The sequence below is a fragment of the Pteronotus mesoamericanus genome, unplaced genomic scaffold (genome assembly GCF_021234165.1).
Source record: "Pteronotus mesoamericanus isolate MK-2021 breed Mesoamerican mustached bat unplaced genomic scaffold, CSHL_Meso_final scaffold_507, whole genome shotgun sequence".
Classification (NCBI taxonomy): Eukaryota; Metazoa; Chordata; class Mammalia; order Chiroptera; family Mormoopidae; genus Pteronotus; species Pteronotus mesoamericanus.
The window spans coordinates 8,555,848-8,578,576 of record NW_026555319.1 but is presented as its reverse complement, the minus strand read 5'-3'; the positions used below and the strand labels follow the sequence as shown (position 1 = coordinate 8,578,576).

The 22,729-nt window shown below is 48.8% G+C and overlaps 1 protein-coding gene across 1 annotated transcript in view; it reads right to left on the bottom strand.

Annotated features, from left to right (window-relative positions):
* Positions 1-22,729, bottom strand: part of FBXW8 (F-box and WD repeat domain containing 8) — a 104,037-nt gene that overhangs the window by 14,453 nt on the left and 66,855 nt on the right. Inside the window, exons 7-8 of the mRNA XM_054594256.1 lie at positions 20,390-20,596; positions 2,705-2,832 (exon numbers count right to left, since the gene is read on the bottom strand). Coding sequence (XP_054450231.1) covers positions 2,705-2,832; positions 20,390-20,596 — 335 coding nt within the window. The remainder of the gene's footprint in view (positions 1-2,704; positions 2,833-20,389; positions 20,597-22,729) is intronic.

Here is a 22,729-nt window from a genome sequence, read left to right as displayed (position 1 = left end):
GCACAGCCCGGACGCCGGGCGCACGCCGTCCCTCTCCGGACACCACTCGTCGCTTTCTTCCTGGCTTTGCAGGAAAAGACAAAATGGGCACTCAGAGCACCTCATCGATCTACAGCGCTGGAACTCCTGGAGGAGGCTCCCCCCGCCCCCCACTCTACACCCCTTTCTCCCAGCAAGGAAGCAGGCACAGTCCGATAGGAATTCGGTTTCCACCCTAATCCGGCTCTCAATCTTCATCAGACTCCATCCTCTCTTTTTTTCTGGAAAGGGTGACAGGGTAGGTGACCTTTTATTTTCATTTTTGATTTCAGCCTCTTTCTATGCCCCAACCCAGAGGAACTCCTTGCAAATTCCACCCATGTTTGCAAGCTCAAGCTGGTGTCCTTATTTGAATGAAAAATGATTTTTGTCTTAATCTGGGACAGTTTTATGTACCTTTAGAGTCCATTTCATTTTCAGGTTATTTATAAAATACTAAAAGAATGCATTGGAAATTCAGTTTTTCAAATGAAAAAAAAGAAAAGAAAAAGGAGGTTCCAGGTTTTAAAAAATTGCATCAGCCACTAAGTAACGGCCAGGGATACAGTTCTCTTCATAGTATTTGACCCCTTACTCCCACTTTTGAAATAAAACATAGGCTGTATAACCCTGGGTGTGCCTCTCTAATGAGATCCTACTCATAGCTATTAAGCCTTTGGAAAAGAAATGTACCACAACAACATTTCCCTCTACTACATTTAAAAGTTTAGGTTCCTTATTCCTTCCTTTTTCCAGATGTATGATTTTTAACCCTGCCTTTCAGATTCACATGCGAACACCGCTCCTCTGACCCATAAAGAACGATTTCCTCTGCGTGACACTAAGACCCTGCCGCACCAGCGGTGGGCAGAGGGCTGGCACAGGGGTCTAGGACCACCCTGACTGAACGCCACTTTGGACAGTTCCCTGCCCAACTCCAAGTGACCAGTCTGTTCTTTACATCCACAGGGACAGAGGGTTTAAAAAAAATAACATGGGTTTGCTAATGAAAATGGACTCAATGTGGTCAAATCTGGACGGCAAAATGACCAAGCACCCTGTCACACTGCGCGTTTCACCCCTCCTCCGGCCGTGGCGACCCAATCAGGCAGCCTTGCTCCAGAGGAGAGAGTCAGCTTTGCGGAGCATATGTCCTGAGTACACACACCTCGGACAGACAGCCCAAGGTGCCGCGGACAGTGGTCATGGCAGCCTGGCTCATCTGTTCTTCCGGAACCAGCTGGGCTAAGTCACGCAGGAAGCAGAGGTCTCTTCTCGGGAAGGCCATTTTGGTTTCCTGGGAGTCTGGCTGTGACTGACCATCTAAACGGTCCCGCTGTAAACAGACTCTGAAGCGTAACCTACAATCCCAAGCCCTCCATCTGGATGCCCCACAGCGCCCTCCGCATGTGCTCTCCTGGACAGCGAGGAGCTGCTGGCCCTGTGGGGAGGCCCCACCAGATAAGCGCGGGGCCTTTGTGCCGCTCAGTCTGGAAACCAAAACGTGAGAGTAAAACTACAAACTGATGTGTTTCATTTACTGGGACACATGTGGGGTCACTTATCAAGCCTTTTTTTTTTTTAAGAGAAAAACTGGACACGGTGAGTTGTTCCATTCTCAAGCCTCAGAAATATCAGCCATTTTAGGAGGCTTTGAGGAAAAAAATGATCAAGAGTTTCCTTTCAGTAAAGCACATTCACATTTTCTCTTGGCTCTGAGGGAAGGGGTAGTAGAGGGGTGAAGGTCAGGAGCTGAAACTATTATTTGACTAAATAGTTATTTTTTGCAAGCTGCTGCACTGGTGCCACGGAGATCTGGGGTTTGGCCCGAAGGCGCAGCGCCTCGCGGCCCGATCCCCCCACCGAGCAGCCCGCCACCTGCAGCCCGGGGCCGGCCCCGGGGAGGGGCGCCCCCGCCAGGCCCTGGCCTCCAGCCACGCCACCTCTCTTCAGGGCACTGGATCAGACATGGCAGATAACCAGCCAAAAATTTAAAAAGGAAAAGAAAAGACGAGGGGGAGAGGGCATGGGGAGGGAAGAAAAAGCCCCCCGAAAATTTGGACTCGGAGAGTCTTTTCAAACACTTTAATCCTTTCGTGCTGATGGTTCCTGGAGCGTCCGTGGCTGGCACTGGACCCTGCACCGGGAAAATCCGACTCCCGAAGCCAATGCGTTAAAGAGAAGACTGCTAATCATCTAAATAGAAACTGGAATCTGTTCACATGCAGCACCCCCCCCCCCCATCACCAGAGGGACACCGCCGTGTTCTGAAATACACTCTTGACATCATTTGGCAGGCAACCCTATTTTGCTGAACATGATTCATCCCTTAGGTTATTGTTTTTAATATTAGAAAGTGAGCTTTTAAATGCCAAACAAATTTTGCAGCAGGGAGACAAAAGATATTCCAAGTGGTCTCACTGGACCTTCCACCAACTGCGTCCACCAAATGGCTTAAAAGACAACCTTCCCATGGTGTCGCAGAAATGAGGCAGAGGCAGCGCCGTCCAACTATTACCTAATACAAGACTTTGTTCTCCGAGCCCACGGAGACGGCGTCCGTGGGTCGGGCTGAGCTCAGGTGCGCAGAGCCGCGGAGTGAGGCGTGTGAGCACAGCGGAGGCCGGGGGCCAGGCTGCGACAGAGGCCGCGGTGGCTGCAGAACCGGCCTGCTCCTCAGACATACCTCCTGTCCATGTTGCCGCTGACCACGAGGTTGGGGGGGCTGTCCCTGAGGTTGACGCACGTGAAGTCGCCAAGCGCGTTGCCCAGCTTCGAGAGGCAGCGTTCCGCTTCCAGGCTGCAGACCAGGATCTGGGGAGGAAGAACACAGGCAGGTGTCCCACTGCACAAAGCAGACCCACATCCAGCACGTTTCGTTCCAGCATCATCCCGGGCAGGATCATTACCTCAGCTCCTATAAAAGATGTTCTGCCACTAAACTTGCTGGCCTTTCCCAGGCCATGCTATTATTATAGGGATACGGCTATTAGAATGACAAAAGGAAATGCAAAAGAAAACAAAGGAAAATCCAGAGAGCTCCCCGGCCCAAGGCCCAAACAAACTCAAAGGACACAGAGAAAAATGCCAAGTGAGGAAATTAGGTCTCCCAGTTTCCTAGCACGGAGAAAGAGGCGTGGTGGCGAAGGGCAGGACGCTTCTGGTTTGGAATTAGTGGGAAAGCGAACAGACCCAGAAACGTGCAGCGGAGCCAGCATTTTCTTCTTTCCCCGCCTGTACCTACCCCACAGAAGGTAAAAAGAACAGCAGAGGCATCCAGGAGGGGGAAGCGTGCATAGTGAACCACTAGATGATCTCCTTTAGGCTAACCGACAAACCCAAACCCAAAGTCCTGGTCCCAAATGCTTCTCTCTTCAGTCGCTCTCCACTTGCTAATGTTAAGAAGCTCTGGTCCATAAGGCCAGATGAGGAGGGGCTCTGGATCTCACACAGAGTATTTGTTAAATTTATACACTGCATGCCTTCTCTCCAGCAAAAAGAAAAATAAAAGGATGATTCATAAATAATCTTTTTGAAGATTATTTAAATCTTTTACTAAAAAAAATTTTAGTAATTCAATTCAACTTAATTAACATTGAATGCTGCTGTGGGGCTGTACTTAGAGTAGGTACTGAGAACACAGTTCTTGCCGGAAAGGCCTCCCCACTAACGAACTTCTGTGCCTACATTCTATTCTGTTCATCGCGGGGTTACAATCAACTGCTGAACTCAAAAGTTTTAATACTAATACAGTATGCAGAGAGTCTCCTCTCTTAGTTCACACAGAGAACGTGCTTTCTTTTCCTGGTTAACCTATTCATTTATCAAGCACTGGTGTAGAGGTCCTTATTTTAGTATTGAGAAGTTAATAAACTGTCTCCCCCTTGAACTCCATCAATCTTATTGTCAACATACAATGCGAATCTTTGGAAATTCCTAAGAGTCCAAGCAACACTAAAATTTAATTAACTATATTGTCTACAGCATCTGAAAGATGGTGATCTCCAATTTTATAATGCCTTGTTAATCCATAAAGACTATAGAGAGCAAGCTCAATTTTATTTTTATTTTCATGCAGTTGAAAATAGAAGTTTCTGAGAAAATTTGAACAATTCTAAAATATCCAAAATAAGATTATTCCTCCAGGTAAGACCATAGAAATAATCAAATATTGTATCTACAGTGAATAACATTAAAACTACATAAAATCACCTCCTGGAGAGAGAACAAATTAAAAGCAGCAACCTCATGGTCCATCAGAAAAGTAGTATTTTGCAGTCGTCATTATAATAACCCCACTATTAAACTTTTAATAGGGTTCTTGGACTCAATATCTTCTTGTTTTTAAAACAGTTCAACTTCTATGGCAGGAAGGCAGGCCTTTAAAATATAAAATGTCCATGATAAATATACAAATTAAAATCTGGCACTGAGTCAGTTCCCATTCCTGACTTTTTCTAGAAGCTCTTTCTTGACAAGTGGCTGGGTCATTTCTGAGGGAAACAGTGGTATCTCATCCCTCTCCAAGAAGCCCCTGCATGAAGACATCTAAGTTAGTTGTCAGGAGTCAAGTACTTTCTAAAATGTTTAATAATTCAATGAGTCAGAACTATCCGAAGAGGACCTTCATCATGACGTTTAGTTAAAGACCACAGAGACTAGAAAACACATTACCCCTACCAGGGGCGGTTCTCCCCCTGTTACAAGTCCCCTAACGACCTTTACCGTTTCTCCCCCCTCCCTCCCGCACTCTCTCTCTTTTAATAAGGTTGAGCAAATGGGACTTCATTTTATCTGATTGCCACAGACTAGTGAGATTAATTATTCATGCTCACACTCTCCCTCTTGTTAAGACCATGCATTAGACTAATTTTTCTCTTTATTGCCCTACTTGGGTGAGGCTCAACCCATGGCCACTGACTCGCTCTCAGAGGTGTGTGGATATGCTTGGAAAGAAGGAAAAACTACCCATAGCTAAAATCTTGGAGAAAATATTCTGCACTAATGTAACCACCAAATCAATAGATGCTGCTGGGGTTTTTTTTCTTTTAAGTACCAAGTGGATATTACAGAAGAGCTTAAATAGTGATTACAGGGCAAATTTTTATGGGAGTCCGATGGTTCTTTAAGAATTTTCTGAAACAGGCAAGCCCGTTATGACCGGTGCACCCTCGGCAGGGACGGCCGCAGGGGGCGCCACGAGCAGCCCGGGCGGGGCCCCTTCTCTCTGGCTCCCTGGCACACCCGTGGGCGCCCGGGGCGCCTGGGGGAACAAGCCCTGTTTGAAAGGAACATTCTTTCAGTCTGTCTGCCTTCATCTTCTTAGAGATCTTAAAGTATTTTTCATACATCCTAGTCTTAGAATCCTAACTTTCAATTCTGTCCAAGTTAATCTAACATAGCAGAATTACATACCAAAAAGTGGTAACCTCTGTATATCCATCTCTCCGAAATAACCACATGAACAGTTTAATGTCGACAGGGCTGAACTTCTGGACACGCCTGTCTTGTGCCTGTCTCCTCCCTCTCCCTGTGTGTATAAAACTACTCTCTTCTATGAGTGGAATTATTGTCCCACAATTTGTTTTTACTTCAAAATAACATGAGAGTCCTTTCCCTGTCAATACCTCCAGGTAAATCTTGTTATTTTTCTCTACGGATATACAATTCCATACTGATGGATATTTGTTTCTAATTTTGAGAGAAAATAAATAACGCTGTAATCCGCTCAAGAGCCCATCAGCAATACAAGCGTATTAGTCGTCTTCTGCAGTGGGCGCTGGAACGACAGGCACGGCGGATGACGTGCAGAGGCCTCTGCCTGCTGCCAGCTGAAACCAGCCACCTCTTCGCCAGCTGGTGTGCGGCCACCAGCTGTCCTGCTCCTGCATCTGTGGGACTCGCCTCTCTGAGGAGGCCCACCTTACAGCCATGTCCCAGCAGCTGGTGTTGCAGGCAGCAGGGACGGCCATGTGGAGTCGGGCGGGAGGCAGCGGCCACAGGCCCAGGGAGGAGGCGTGAGCTGCCGCCCTGGTGCGGGTGGGCCTGGTGGCCCCCAGGTGTGACCCAGACCACTTAGCGCACCCAGGGCTGTCTTTCCGACCAAGCCGCCAAGGAGCGAAGTGGCTGCTGTCCCTGCAGTGGGAAGAGCTCAAGGCTGGCCAACATCCTCCTCCACCGGGAGGAGCCAGCGTAGCCCAGCAAACACTTCCTAACCCTGGGACTGCGGCCGCCCTCACAACTAAACCGGAGCCGCTGCACACAGAACCGCACGGAGAGGCTGCAGAGGCTGGCGGCCCCGGACTGTCGGTCATGTGCTGACGGATGAAGAAAGGAGCCCCACTTGTGCCTTCTTGGGCTACATTTACCAAACCATCCCTCCTCATACTCATTTATCCGCCAACGGCGTTGTGCGAACCGCGGTGTCAACGCAAGCGGCTGTGCACCCCCATGAACCCCAGCTCTGCCCTTCCAAAGGTGTGCGCAGTGGTCAGAGGCTTCCTCACAAGACACAGCGTTTAAAAGGACGTGGTGAATTGAAGCTAACCTGTCTGCCGTCATCACAAAAGCGGAGGAAGCGACAGAGCTCGATATTGGGAGCTGCTAGAGCTGAAGTGAGAAACAAAGGTGATTGGACGGGAATTCCTGGAGATGACAAAGTCTCCCTACTTTCTCTTCTGGTCCCCAGTAACCCACTCCCACCCTACCACATGTATTTTGCTCTTCTGAAGGGAAAAAATTGTAAGAAGCCAAATTCTAGAGAGTAAGGCAAATAATGCACCCCCCTCCCCAGCTTGCGTCCCTGTCAAGGTCACTCTGCGCCTCCTCGTGCCCTTGGCACACAGAGCTCATCCCCCACTGTCAACACTGAAGGTATTCCTGTCTACACGCTTCCTCGAGTTGTTCCCAAGGTGCCATCTGAGGCTGCGCACTCACCGCCTCCAACCTCTCCTCAGACCTGTGGTTCTCAAATGCTGGAGGGGAGAAGTCACCGAGGAGACCATTATGACAGCAGGCTGGCCGAGGCAGTTACCTGGCACTCTGCCCTATGTGGTCAGACACTGTCCTAGGCTTCGACCATCCATCCCTTGGGAGAGGAATCCTACCGTTCATTCTTGCAGCTCTGAGCAAGGGCCCAGCATGTGCCGCGGGCGAAGTGTACAGACAGTTTGGTGCAGCGATCAGGTAAGCCCAGACCTTACCACAGTCTGGGACACAAAAAATACTCACGTTCCTTTTTTTACTTAACAATCCCCCACTCCCCATTTCTGGACGTCTCATCTTGCTGCTGGCTTGTACGATGGAATCACTTCATCCTCCTCAAAACAGAAGCAGGTTCCACAGATCTGGTTCCATACCATCCAGATTCTACAGCCCCCAAACAGTATCCAGTTCTGACAACACAGCAGACTAGCATGTCTGAAAAGCCCTCCTGTTTACAAACACCAAAAATGCTAAATACGATTCAGTCTATTCATAAACACTCCTTCAATTTATCTGTTTAACTTCTAAGAAATCAGAGACATTCAGAGGAACCAAAAATGGAGAACACTAAAATCAGAGAAGCAAGTGGGCCCTCATGCTCGGGGCGTTTGGGACACCGGCCAGCGTCGGAGCCCAGAGGACCGGGGAGCAGTAGGCAAAGGCTCTAGCCGGCCTCGAATGGAACACAGGACCAAGGCTGCTGCATGAAGCCAAGGCTGCTGCACGAAGCCAGGGCCCCAGCACGGCCAGGCACCCTCGGTCACAGCAAGCTCAGGAAAAGCCTGCTCACTGGGGAAGAGACACCGCCTGCAACCTGCCTGCCTCAGGTCCAGCTCAGGATGGAACATCACTAATCTGCCCGTGCCCACATTCAGAGGTTGCAAGGCCAAAATGCCCCTTGCCCAGCGGTCAGTCTCCACTTCTTCCAGGTTGGTAGCATGCCCCCTGCGACCTGGCAGAAATGTTCTCAGGAGAAAGGCCATCTCAACCCAGGCCCCTTTGGAGATCAGCCAAATATAGGCTCACAATAAAAACAAAATTCCAAATACAGGAAGAAACAGCTCATCATAAGTGACAGGTGGAAAACAAACAGAAGAATTAGACTTTCAAGGATGTCAAATAAAGAAAATGTTTACAGAAATAAAAGAGGGTAGGGGTCAAAAGCAGAAAACAGACTAAGCAGCTTTGAAAATCAAAACAAATAGACTTCCTAAAAGTTAAAAAGTCAATGAATGAGTTAAACAAGGAATTAAACAGAGTCCAAGAGAGAATTTGGTGAATTGGAAGACAGATTTTAAGAAATCTCTTAGAAGGCAACACAGACGGCGAGGAAAACATGAACGAGCTGCGGGGACAGCATGGGGGGGACAGGGCATCGGTGTGACAGCCGCCGACCTGCATCCAGACAGACAGAAGAGCGAAAACGAGGGAGAGGGAAATTTCAACAACGGTGAAATTCCCTACAACTAAAGGAAGGAAGCATAAGAAGTCCCAAGCTGGAAAAATAAGACTAAATGCACACCTAGGGAAATTAGTGAAGCCACATAAAAATAAAGACAAGGGAAAGGACTTAAAAGCAGCCAACGGAAGAGCAAGAGTCTGAGAAGGAACGACCAGGACACGGACGGCCACCTTCTCGGGGGCGCCCATGGAGGGCACAGCCGACGAGCTCTGCAAAGGGCGGCAACCAACGAGCTGGCAGCCTGGGATTACTACGGACGCGCCAACTACCTTAGAATGATGGTGCGATAAAAATATCTTTTGTTGGATTAAAACACGACGAATACCTGTGGCTAAGAGACCCTCACGAAAGGAACTCCTAACGAGTATACTTGGGGAAGACGGAAAAACATTCCAGGGAAAAAAAGGCCTGAGATGCTGAAGGGAATCGTAAGCAAAAAGATTCAGGTAACTGTGCACAACAGTATACAGATCCCAACTACACACCGCAACAACAATGCTGCCGTGGGGGTAACAGAACAGACCGCGCCTAGCCGTCATCACTGCCAACAGTTAAGCGCTGACTCAGGGCCACGCAGAGCAGCCTCCCGCATTGTGGCCTGGGGTGAGCAGAGCCTTCCTTGGACACGTGTGCTGTGCCTGGCACATAGGAGGGACTCGGCATATATTTAATGAAAGAATGCATAAATGCTACGCATCTCCGCCACCCCGGCCTTACAGTGCAGCTATGCTCCATGCATACAAATGAGCGCATTAAGTCAATTTGCTTTTCACCAAACAGCAACATATTTGGCTGTTTCAGAAGTGGGAGGTACAGTTTCATTCGGTACAGATCTTGAAGTACAAGACTAATAATGCTCATTTTTAAAAAAGTAAAAGATACAAAGAAAAAGACCTCCCATTCTTAGGGTAGAATTTACTCATGTAAATGACCCTAGTTGCTATTCTGACCCAACATAAATATGACCCACAAAATGTGGTCAAAAATCTCACTACAAAAAATGCAGGGTCCGCATATTGATGTTCACATACAAAGATAAGTGAACAGCCCCTATAAATTCACAGATGAGCTAAGATTAAAAAAACAATGAGAAAGACAGACAATTGGGAAGGGCGAGGGAGCCAGCAAGAAAAGAGTAAATCATACACAAAACATCCAATAAAAAAATAAAAAAGCAGTTAATATACATGAATAATGGATGTCTGATTTAAAAGCAGTTTACTCCGATATGATGTAATTTTTGACAATCAGCCAGAGAGACTATTTTGTAAGTCCTCGCCAGAGACAAGTCAGAGGGAGCGTGAGGCTTGGTAACAGGCGTATCTGTGAACATGTGGAAAATGACTTTCACCACCATCCCAAAGGTGACTTTCTGTTGGCAAACAAAAACGTGCCTCTCAGGTGCACTTAGCAGCGGCAACCAGCAAGATGCAGAGCTGGAGGAGCGGAGCCCTGACGAGCGGGGCCCCGCACCAGCGCGCCCCTCCACGGTTTCCATGACACGCTCTGGCACAGTCCGCACTCCATCGCCGCCGCACAAAGGGGGACGCAGCCCGGGCTGCTTTCATGTTTAAGTTTTAATTGGAGTGACAAGCCCACGAGGCCAAGATCTTTCAGGGATGGGACAGCGTTGCCGAGCGTCGCCAGGCACTGAGTAGGCGAGGCCCGTGTGCGCTCCCCGCCGCCACGTGCCAACGCACCTGCAACCCCCACTGTTCCAGGACTGGACTCTGCCCGGGAAGGCGCTGCCAATCACCGCAGACCGCGCCAAACACGGGGGTTCTGGGATGCGGGCAGATGTCTACAAAGGACCAGAGCGAGGCCAAGCCGGCACCTATTGTGACCTAAGCCTGAAAAGAACCCAGGGAGCAAGAGTGGGCTCTGGCAAAAGCGCAGGCAAACACAGTCCCAGGCTCCCTCTCCTCCCTTCCCCTCCACACGCGTGCGCATGCGCACACAGCCCGTAGGTGCGGGGAAACAATAGGGGAGGCCCGTCTACTCCGCTTTGCGTCAGGGCTCTCCCCAGACAATCTCTGCCCCAGCACTGGAGTGAGGGAGAGAGGTGGCCACGAAGAATTGGTTCAAGGATAGTAAAACGAACAGGAAGTGTTCAAGGTCGGAGCATTTAGCCCAGTGACAAGATCATAATTATTATGTAAATGTGTGACTGAAGCTGAAAATCCTCACAGCTTCCTTCTATGCTCCCAACAGGCCCCATCGTAATGAAGAGCAGGGACAGTTTCAAAGCACTTCACAAATATTAATGACATGTAACTAATCACGGTCCCCAGGAGAAAAAAAAGTTATTATTAAATCTATCAAATGTGAGACTGGGAGGAAGACTGAGGCTGCAAACTATGAAATGAATTCTTGAAAATTAAAGGCAACTTGGATATTAATTTTTAAATGGGAAGATTACAAGCAAGGTGACCGTGATGTAAAGATTTCTGTATGAAATTCAGGATATTACACTGGCTTGGGTATCAATTTTCTATTGACTAGCCTGGCAACGGCTGGTCGGGCCCCAAGTGAGACTCAACAAAGGCTTGCAGGTGGACAGGCGGCAGGGTGCTGCGGAACCCAGGCCGCCCGCACAAGGGCAGCTGACGGGGGAGCGTGAAACGCGACGGTGCGCAGTGGGGGCCTTTGGAGTGGGAGAGGCGGTCCAGCCAAGGGCGCCCTTGCGCCCTGGGGGCACAGCGCCCTTCCAAACCGCTGGCTGGCTGAGCCGCACAGACCGCCGCAGGCCCGTGCGGCCTGGGACGCTGCGAACAGTAGCTGCTGTGAATAACCGCGGAATGTCTTTCACACGGATCCTTTCAGAATATGTTCCATTTGATTCTCACAACCAAGAGGAAGATGGACAAATACTACCGTCTACCTTTTACGTATAAAGAAACGGGGGCTAACTGATCTTAAGTAACTGGCCCCGAGTTACACAGGTAGCAGCAGCAGCAGCAGAGGACACCGGCGGGGCCCAGCTGTTCTCGCCCCGGGTCCACGTCTGCCACCCCCTCACAATGCCTCTTCCTGACTCCTGGCAAAAACGGTTATTTATAACGGCTAATACAACAGTGTTCTCTCACGTGCAAGACACTGCCACGGCGCTTCTCTCACCCGGCCCCCAGTTGCATGGATGTCAAACCCCGACGCAGCCATGAAGTTGGGGAACCAGGACTCAAGCCTTCCAAGCCTGGGCTCGTCAAGCCTCCGCCCCAGGTGCGCAGCACGGCGGCGCCCGGGAGATGCGCGGACTCTGGGCCCTCCCCGGCGGCACTGACGCCGAGGCCTTGGGGCTGGGGTCCAGAGAGCCGCGTTCGCCTCACGCCTGCCGGTGCGGGAGGGCCCCTGCGCTACACCTGCCTTGCCTCCGAGCCAAGACAGTTTCAGCCACTAGAAAACATTAGCCCTACGTGCTCCCTTCCTGCTTCCCAACTGACGCCCACCTCGCTGAGAACAGTGCCGGGCAGTGAGTGCCAAATGTGAGGCGCAGGACCTGTGCGCCCTGGAGCCGGAGGAGGGGGACGTCCGCTGGGAGCCAGAGCAGTTGGTAAGGCTCCTTCTGACACGCGGGCCTCTGCTCAAGCCTCTCCTGCGAGGACAAGGAGAGACGGGGGGGCGGGGAGGGAATGCTGCCGCCGTCGGGAATAATCAGCCAGAGCCTGCCCTGCGCGGCCTGGCCGGAGCAAGGGGCTGGGCAGCAGGTGGGCACCCGGACCCTCCCACGGCCCTCGGCATGCAGCTGCCGCTCTGGAAAAAACCTGGAACAGGCCGTGAGGGAGGGTGCCAACAGGTGGCAAAAAGACAGCAAAGGTGGGGAAAGGGCAGGGGACAGGGCTGTGAACATGAGAGGAGTTCCTGACCCAAGGAAACACCACAGAGCAGAGGCCATGGGGCAGGGGGCCAGAGGGGGCGAGCAGCGCTTGGGGCTTGGGGCGGGGGGCGGGGGGCAGGGGGAGGTAGTCGGGGCCTGGGCCAAAGGTCCTAACCTAGAATGATCTGAAGAAATCTCGGCATTGGGTTTGGTCCGGGTCCAGTCAGCGGTTCTCACATCGGTGGGCCAGGCTGGAGCCCAGGCCCCGGCGGGGCTGCCTGCTGCGCGCGGCCTCATTCTGACACGCGGCAAACCTCATCGCTGCCTGTCCCCCGCCAGGTCCCCAGAGGGTGGAATGTGAGCACCTGAACACGGACTGAGCTGAAGTTTTCCTTTGCCTACCTACGAAACAGGATTCACCCTGTAAATTAATAACACACTAAGACAACACTTAAAAGAGTAACTTTGTGTCCATTAGAAGAATCCATCTGCAACTCAATAATTGATGTTAATTACAAACCCACTGTCTAACACAGTGCCTTGCAGAAGATGAAAGTGCTGAGGAAATTAATAAATCATATTCATCTACATATTGAATAAGAGGCAAAATTTCTCTACTTTGTAATATTTCATTAGTCTCATTTAAGCTGCTATGTGTATTTGAAAGTAGTAAAATATCTTAAACACGGTGGAATTCACACTCATGGAGGCCGGTGCCTGTGCGCCTCCCCTGCCCCCTCCCGCCCCAACCGGCACCAGCAGCCTCGACTGCCTGGGGACACGGGGAAGCCGGCGCCCTGCTCTACGGCGCTGCCCTTTTTCTCACGGAGCAAAGGCAAACATTTCCAAAAGCCCTCCCTTTGATCTTCATTAACTAAAAAAATCGAACTGATTTTTAACCCTTGTAACAAACCTACTTGCTGCTTGGGCTCAAGACACACCTGGCTGTAGGAAACCAAAGCCGTGCCCGTCCACCAAATGAAATAAAAGCAAAGGCTAACTCCAAGTTCCCAGTCTCCCATGGGTGCAAAATGGTAAGTGGGGCAGAAAGTCCACATAAATAGTCAGGAAAGCCATTACAAAAGGTAGGTCCTAAATAAAGTTCTAGGATTAATTCAAAAGCAAACAAGAAAAAGTCAATAATCAGCATATACTTCAATGTAATGAATGATCCTGTGAGCTTGCTCAGGGCTTCAAGTACACCGATCAATGTTTTTGAAAATTAGGAAATGACACGCGTGCCATCGGTGTACAGATAACTATGCAAGCGTGAGTGGAGACAAAAGCTACTTAAGACACAGAGCCAGCCCTCTCCACGACAGGCTTCGCTTCGCAAAAGCAATGAGACCGGGTGACTCAGCAACCACACTAACCTACTGCATTAGTGCCGCGAAACGCCAGGCTGACCGATCCCTTTCTATCCTAAACGCGTGCTTTCAAAACGATTCTCGGGAAAATGACCTGGTGAAGAAGCACAGGCTGCCGTCCCGACAGAAGACTTGAGCCCAGTCCCCACGCCAGCGCAGGGTACCTGTGCTCCCGCCAGCCTGGCTCCCCTCAGTGCTGCCTCCCGGCCCCCGGGGGCCCCTCCTCCGAGCCTGCCGCCTCTGCCTGACCTGCCATCCTGCCCAGGCTTTCCTGATGGACTCCACCCCGACCCAGAGCTAGTGAGGATGGGGAGGTACTGCCGCTCCGTAGCCAACAAGCACATGACCACCCCTCCCCCTGTAAGTAACTGGCCAAAGGTTTATCTGGCTCAATCCTCAATGGTTGCACCGCTACCTTGACTTAGCGGAAATAGTTTTCCCTGTATTTACTTCCCAGAAGGTCGCCGCTCCTGCTGAGGAGCCGTTCAGGATCGCTGGAGATCCTACAGCGAGCGCTCTTAGCGTCCACAAGCAGCAGTAGCAGCAGCCTAAGAAATACTCTCCAGACTCGCTGTCATGGTTGTATAGAAGATCAGAGGGGGTCGGGGTCTCAAAGGTGCCCAGGTCAGAGGTTTCCTGTCTGTCCAGAGAGCCCCGAGGGCTCCGTGAGCTGCTTCAGGGTCCTCCCAACATGTCAGGGGAATTTCATGTATTATGAATTATATCACTAACAATTATATCACTTACTGATACCATTTAAATACTAAAACATGTACAAACCACATTTGAATGTTCAATCCTCATCTATTTATCTGTGTAATTTTTCATCACTTTGGAACTCAGCAAATGCACGGTGAAGGTCTCCCTGACGTGCATCTCAGTGCGGAGAAAACAACCCTCACGTTGCTAAGTTGCTGATAAGGGACACGAGCTGCAAGCCCGAGGCAGATGCCCCGCCTGACTCATCTTCCTGTTTCCAGTGCCAGTCAGAAACGCAGCATGTAGCATGTGTTCAATAAACAGTCATTAACAATGACAGTAACCTAGGCAACAAAAACAGATCCTTCTGGTCGTCGGCATTAGTCAATAACCTAGAAAACTGGTCTCCAAGAACTATTTTCCTAAACTTCTTCAAGAAGAAAGTAAAGATAAAACACTTTAAAGGTTTACAGGGAAAGTGAAAAGGAGATGAGACATTTATTTTGTTCTTTTGATGTTAAATAATTCATCCTGTGTGTGAAAGAACACGTTTTTAATTTCTCTCTGGAATGGAATCTTGAACAAAAGGAGACGGACTGCATCTTCTGGGGTCAGGTGGGAGAATGGGGTCGGAACCCACGAGCACTGCGTGTCGGATTCCACAGCTCTCCCAGACAGATCCTTCAGTTCGCGATGAGTGCAAGCAACCAATCCAGAGTCTTTTCACGTCCGCGTGAAGGGAATGATTATCATGAGAGACGTTAGCAATTATTTTCCAGCGTGATGTAAGCTGAGGCAGCAGCGCCAAGCCAGCGTCCTTGTCAAACACACCCCAGCCTTCAGCATTACTTCACTCGCGTCTCCCTGATTAGGATGCGCGCCGCATGCTGCTAAATACAACCTGCCACTGAATGCCAAGTACTTCAGAACTAAATTAGGAAATATGTCCAAACACATAGAATGACGCTACGAGCCCTGAGTGGGTCTCTCTCCCTTGATGAGGCATGAGACTCGTCGTCAACATAATGCTCTTAAATGAGGCAATTCTATCTTCTAGGCCGCCACCTCTCAGAGCAAAATTTAATTCAGGGAGCAAAAGAACTAATAAAAATGACACAGTATCATACATATGTTTTCATGGATGGAAAAATTTTTGACAGATTCAGGAAATATGAGACATAGAAACAAATCTTAAAGGGACATTTGGGGACAAAGGTAAACGACAGAGTTGACACTGATTTTTGCAAGGCAGCATGGTGAGGAAATGGGGCCTGAGCAAGCGCTATAACATTTGCTTTCTTTTACAATCACATGCCACTTAACAACGTTTTCCTTTAAGGTCATTTCTGCCACTGAAGTCTGAGAACCCAAGAGCACAACAGCAAAACTTACGTATCCATTTTCATCTAAAAGTAAATGACCTTTGAGGAGCCTTCTCACTACATACCCCTTGCCCAGCATGACACGGGAAGTGATGAGAAAGCTCCAACTTCCTGCCCAATCACTTCTGCCAGCAGTAAGCAGGGCCCTTGGGCGACCTCGTTAGAGAAGGAACAACAGAGTGACGGATCCCTCAGCCCGTTGCAGAAGCCTTCGGCTGACCAGAGGCTTCCAGGGCTGGGAAGCTCGACGCCGCTCCCCAGGCAAAGGAGAAGGCTCAAACCGCCGAGCCCCTTCACCCAAAGTTCAAGGAACGTGGAGGCTGGCCACAAGCCCAAAGTAGCGAGCCAGCCCTTCTCATTCCACAGAAAAGAGGCAAGTCAGCTCACTGTCTTAAAAAAACCATGGACTCCTCCTCAAATGGTTCCAAGGAAGCCGAGGAGGAACACGTATCAGTGTGGGTTGCAGCTCCTGCCAACCCAGCAGCAGCCTGGGGGGGCCGTCGGCCCCACTGCACTGGTTCTAGGTAAAGACGTGTGATTACAAACAGATAGTCGCTCATCCTAAAAGTGAGAGCTAAAAAAATAACTTAATAGAGAGTAGGTCTGGACAGATCTCTGTACACTCCTTCTGGCCTCATTTTGTTGTGATCATCCTCTAAATCCTGTGAGAGAAAAGATGTCATAGAACTGCTAGGACGATGGGATGTACTTAACTGCCATCTGCCACTTTCCAAGGGACATCGTCCATGGAAGGCAAATAGCTGTCAGAATTCTAAAGGCACAGACCCCTCTGACCCAGCAAGCCACCTTCAGGAACTAATCCTACATATACATCCATGTGGACCAAGATGCCCTCGCAGCAGTAAAAGGCTGCAAACAATCTAACACGCATGGATCAGGGTGCACCCCCAAAGTTTTGCAACTTTATGGGTGGAGGGCCATAAAGTTGCAAAAAACAAAACAAAAAGACAACCAAACACAAGGAAATTCTTTATTATGTTACAAGAAATGATTTTTAAGAGATTTTGTTGCCTTGGCCGGGTTGCTCAGTTGATTGGAGGGTCATCCCACGCACCAAAAGGTTGTGGTTCGATCCCCAGTCGGGGCGCTACAGGAGGTAATCGATCAATATTTCTCTCAGAGGTAACTGATTGATATTTCTCTCTCACATCAATGTCTCTCTCCCTCCTCTTCTCTCCCCTTCTCTCTTAAAATTAATAAACATATTCTTGGGTTAGGGTTTGAAAAATAAAAAATAAAGATTTTTTTGCAGGAAAAAGCAAGGTACAGAACAATAATATAGCATTTTACCACTTGTGTTTTTAAAGCAGGGACTGAGGGCATGCCTGGGTAGCTTGCTGACATCTCCGGGAAGATGCACAAGAAACTGGCAACACGAATCTGGCTCCAGGGAAAGCAACTGGGTGGCAAGTTGAAATGAGCGGGAAGGGGCCATCCCCTTGTACCCGCTTCCTTTTCCTATCTCTTGGTTTCTGAAGCCCGCGAACACATTGCCTCGTTTTTAAAGCGCTCTTCTGGAAAAAGATGCTTAAAGATCTGATCTTTTAACAAAGAGTGAAAATAGACATTAGCCATTTTTTCTGTGACTTCACTTGGGCAAAGAAAATGTAACAATTCCACGTGAGGTCCCAAGGTCCGGCCTCTGACCTCCACAGGCCTGGGCACCTCTGCGCCATAAGCCAACCAAGGCAAGGAGAACCCAGCATGGACTCTCTGCTCCCCTCTGAGGGAGCTGGAAACCATTATGCCAGCTGTATTCACAAGCCTTTTCTTAAGGTTAAATAGATACATTTTGCTCATTACTTGGTTTCATTTCCTTAGAAAACTGTTTATTAACAGAGCTGGGTTACTTGACAAGTACCAGTTTGTTGAAATCTGTGCAGAAGGCTGTTTCACACTCCAGCGCCAGGAACACAACTGGTGCTCTGTAACGATCTGCGATGAATGCACGGCAGGCTGGCCGGCCAGACATGTGAATGAATCTGAACCATTATTATTTGATGCTCAGACAGCTGTGGTGCCTGTAAAATGCTAATACGTTCATCGTATGGATGTGGCAAGGGTATTCTCCAACTAAACAGAAGTAACACCTCTGGAGTACTTCTCCAGGTTAGAGAAATGTCAGCCCCTGACTCAGGTGCACTTTATGTCAACATTTGGACTTCACTGTCTGCTTTCCTCACACTTACTCCATAATGGACCCCAGTGAGGCCCCAGCTCTGTATCAGGAACAAGCGGAGGTAAAACCAAGTCTCTGTTCTCACAAAGCCTCATCTGATTCCAAGGTGCCCAGGCCAGAGGCACAGGCACAAGCCCCCTGGTGGATGTAGCTCCAGGCGGACTCCACTGCTAATCGCCTCACGCCAGCCTAGCAAGCTGTGCTGGAGCCCACGCTGCCAGCCGCAGCTCAGGCGCGGCCAAACCACGGCATTCACAGGCAGTGACCCCGAGCGCCACACACGCGACACTCTGGGAATGACGGTGGTACACACAGGGTGGCGGCAGGGGGACATGGCTTAATTCACACAGAGACGTTACGCGACAGTTGAATCTCTTAAAAATGCAGGTTTTTCAGAGGAAGCAAAAAATTCATTAAACACAGTCACATGGGAAGTCCTGCCTGTGCCAAACTAAGGAAAGTTGCAGAGGTCACAGCCTGGCTGCCCACACGTGTGAGTGGGCGGCCTTCACACTGAAAAACATCCCCGGCGCGGAGTTACCACCAGCCGCCAGCCACGCCCTCCTGTGTTCCCTGCCTTGGGGTTGCACTCAGGCTGGAAGGCTGACTGCAACTGTCAGATTTCAAAGGACACTTTGACACCTTCTTGCAGCAAATTTACTTCCACTCAACTTTAAAATACCAATGAAAAATACCAGTAAAAAGTTCTGGAGAGATTATCAGTTTTTAAAAGTGAGTTTTCATAAAATTAAGGTATTAATTAGCCCAATCTTAAAATTAATGCTTTTAATTGGGTTGGAAATTTTCAGAGGCATCCAAAAAAGTGCCTATGTGCGTTGATATCTAACGGCTGCTCCCAGCCTAATTTTGTGTTGAATTGTCCCTTTAAATGGTTTCCCAAATATATCCACTATAATTGTATCAAAATATACAGCTGTATAGAAATAAGTCTACTCAGATAAGTCAAAGAGAAACAGGAGCTGCCAGATGAAAAATTTATTAAAAATATGAAAAATTTAAACCAGGCTAGTATTAAATATATCTTATTCCCTCACTACATTGAGAACTTGAGAAATAAACGAGATAACCCAAACTTGAAAGCATAATGGATGAAAAATGAAAAAGTAAATATTCAGTCTTTCTTCTCTGAACAAATGAGCTCACAAGGGATCAGAAAAGTTTTTTTTTAAAGCCCGAGAAAGGAAACAGCCTTAGGAAACCAACTGCTGTCCCCTTTCCTCACTTCCCTGGAAGACAAAACACAGGAGTTATATCATCACAGACTTTTCAGCTAACATATGCGGCATGTGCTCCAACAAGACAGCCTGCCTTGAGCACAGAGAGTCCCTTCTCACGGTGAGCTTACAGGGAGCCACACGAGCTTCCCCTGCTTGATCCAGCTGCCTGGATGAAGAACACATAATTGGAATCCAGGATGCTGCAATTCTTTGAGTACTGACTAAGCTGCAAAACCAGTGAACACCTAGACAAATGAGCCCTGACCTTACCGGTGACTTATGCGTCCAGGAAACAGGATGGGAAAATCACAACCGGCAGACAGAATCGAACTATGAGTGGTAGAAATAACAGGACACACACGTGATACCTCACTGTCACGGGTCGTCATGCTTAAAGCTTTACAAACACGTTTTCATTTAACCCAACAATTCCATGAAGGACTCTTATGAGCTCCCTTTACAAATGAGGAAACTGAGGCATAGAAGGGTTTGGTTGTGCAACCTGCTTGAGGCCTCGCGGGGCAGGAGGTAGCAGGGCACCCAGACCTGGCCCTCCCCAGCGCACGGTGTTGCTGTGTGCGCCAGGCCCCTCCTGGGGGCGGGATGCGGGCGGAGCCGAAGCTCAGAGGCGTTCCTTGCCCGGGACTGCGCCACTGCCAGCGGGGGCCAGGGGCAGGCACAGGGAAGAAAAGCAAAACCAAACCCAACTCGGCCCTGCTCTCCCCTGACACCACTGCAGGACAAAGAGACTTCCATAGATCAGTTTTAAGACTTTTAAGACTAAGTCCTTGACCTATAGTCAGGATAGTAAAATGCTAAGTAGTGACAAAATTTAGTTACCATGCAAAGAATTCCAATTAAAAACTTTTCTCCTTGTTTCTGGCTCAGAGAGTATCACAGGTACTTTTATGCACTATTGGTGAGAATGTAAATTTTGATGCAAACTCTTTTCTGCATAGATTTGTTTTTTTAGTGTATAAATGTACCTGTACATGCATGAATTTTTTCTAGATGGACACCTGTTAGAAACTATTAATAGTTTGCTCTGTGGAGTGGGGCTGGGGGAAAGGAGGGGAAAGGAAACAATTACTTTTCATTTCATATCCTTTCCACATGCTTGAATTTTTTTTCTCAAATAGATCTCAGAGCTTTCAATTTTTTAAATTGCCTTCTAAAAAAAAATTTATGATCTATTTTGTTAACCGCACACCGTGCTATTTTGTACCTTGTTTCCTTCGTGCACCCATCCCAGACTCTTCACTCCAAAGGCAGCCTGGGTGGCCGAGACGTCTAGGCAGGTGACGGGCTGGCCGTAGACATAATGGAGGGTCCTGGCGGAGTCGTCGGCCTTCAGCAGGTATACCAGATCTCCAGCGGCGGCTACTGCCACAGGGTACCTTCCCGTGTTGGGAACTACTTCAAGGTAGTCAACCTGGAAAAGGATAAGAGCTGTTTGTTCCTTATGGTCCCAACCACAATTCACCCTGGCTTGGTCAAAAAGTATCCAGTTCCTGCTACACAGCAATGAGAAGACCAGCAGCCCCAAAGAGACAGACAGGCAAAGGGAGAATTCACAGGAAATGAAACACAGTTCTCAAACAATTGAAAAGATGTTTTTCTTAAGAGAAACACAATACACTTCTAGTAAGAGAAATACAAAGTAAAAATTCACCGAGATGCCATTTTGTATCAGTGAAGATCACACAGTCTGATAAGACGCAGGGCTGGGAGTGAAGGGGACAACCACATGCGTGGGGCCCGCTGTGGTTGGCGGGATGCAGTCTGGTCCGGCTTCTACAGAGGGGAATCTGGCAACAACTTATCACAACGTTGAAGGCACCCACGCTCTGACCCAGCACGTCACTTCCAGGACTTGACTTACACGTACATTTCTGAAAAATGCTGTGTACAAAGTTACCTGCTATAACATTATTTTGTCATCACTAAAAACTGCAAACAGCTTACCGTGTGTTACTAAGGGACTAATTAAATAACTTACAGCCCATCTATGCATTGGGTACCACGTGTGCAGTCACAGGAAAAAGCATGGAGACATTCCTTATGACGTGCTACCCGCGGGACCCTCTCCCAGGTAAATCCGGGGGCGGGGGGGGGGTGGGAAGCAAGGAAGCAAGGCAACAGGATTCACAGGATGCTGACGTGTGTGCAGATGAGCAGAGGACTCGTGTGAGGTACTCGGCTTGTATGCGCAGAGATCTACCCACGGCTGCTTTCACAGAGGGAAGTGAGCTGAGGGATGGGGTGGAAATGTTATTTCTCACTGTAAACTTTATTGAGTCTTTTAAATTCTGAAATATGCGGGTATAATAACTATTTTTAAAATATTTTTTTTACCAGAAACTGAATAAAACTCACTCAGTTCCAAATGAGCAAAACCCACACCTTAACATTTGTGCAAATACCAAAAATGTGTTTTCAAAAAGTTAAAAGTATTGGGCTGGCCAAAAAGTTCATTTGGTTTTTTCCATAAGATGGCGCTAGTAGTGCTAATTGTCGTTCACTTCATTCGAAACTATTTTGTTAAGATTGTATTGTGACAGCTGTCATATCAGCGTGCATTTAAAAAAAACTTACCAAAATTGGTGAATTTTTGTGTAGCTATTCTAATACTGAAAATGGAAGAAAATACACAACACTTTTTGGTGTATTATGCTTTATTATTTCCAGAAAAGTAAAAAGGCAACTGAAATGCAAAACAATAGATTTGTGCAGTATATGGAGAAGGTGCCGTGACTGATCAAATGTGTCAAAAGTGATTTGCGAAGTTTTGTGCTGGATTCTTGCTGGATGATGCTCCACAGTTGGGTAGACCAGTTGAAGTTGATAATGATCAAATCGAGACATTAATTGAGAACGATCAACATTATACCATGCAGGAGATAGCCAACATACTCAGGATATCCAAATCAATACAGATATTGGTGAAAATGAAAAATGAGTCTTTTATTTTACGGAACTAAATAGGCCTTTTGGCCAAGTCAATATCTGAGTTATCTGCTCTCTCCTGGTTTCAGTGTCACTGGGAGTAAGAAGGCGGCCACCACCGCAGCAACATTGCTGCGGCCTCCTCTAATCTGCATGTGCACGAGGGGGTCCTTTTAAGAACAGTTTTCCCAGATCCCTAAAGGGCACCTTTCCCCGAGTGCAGTTTGCTGCAGGTTTTCACCTGCTTAAGCAAGTTCTGCGAATACAAAAGCAGAAGGTGGGCCATGCTGTGTAATTATGAAAATCCGTGGTGTAAAGGACAGCACTGCCCTGATAATAAGCCAAATGAGTTCCAAAGCTGAATCCTGAGGACTGTCTCCAGGAGCCGGAGGCAGAGAGTCAACATCTGGGTGACGCTGCTAATCCTCGGGCCCAGCAGCGTGAGTGGCAGCCCCCCACCCGGAGCCGAGAGCCCATCACAAAGGACGGAGGCTCTGAGGGCAGGCTGCGAACGTGGGAGCGCAGCCACCGTGATTCAGGGCGCCTCTGGGAAGGGGGGCCGGCCCCGCGCTGCAGACCCGGTGCCCTTCCAGGGACCACGCGCTGTGCGCCAGGCCCT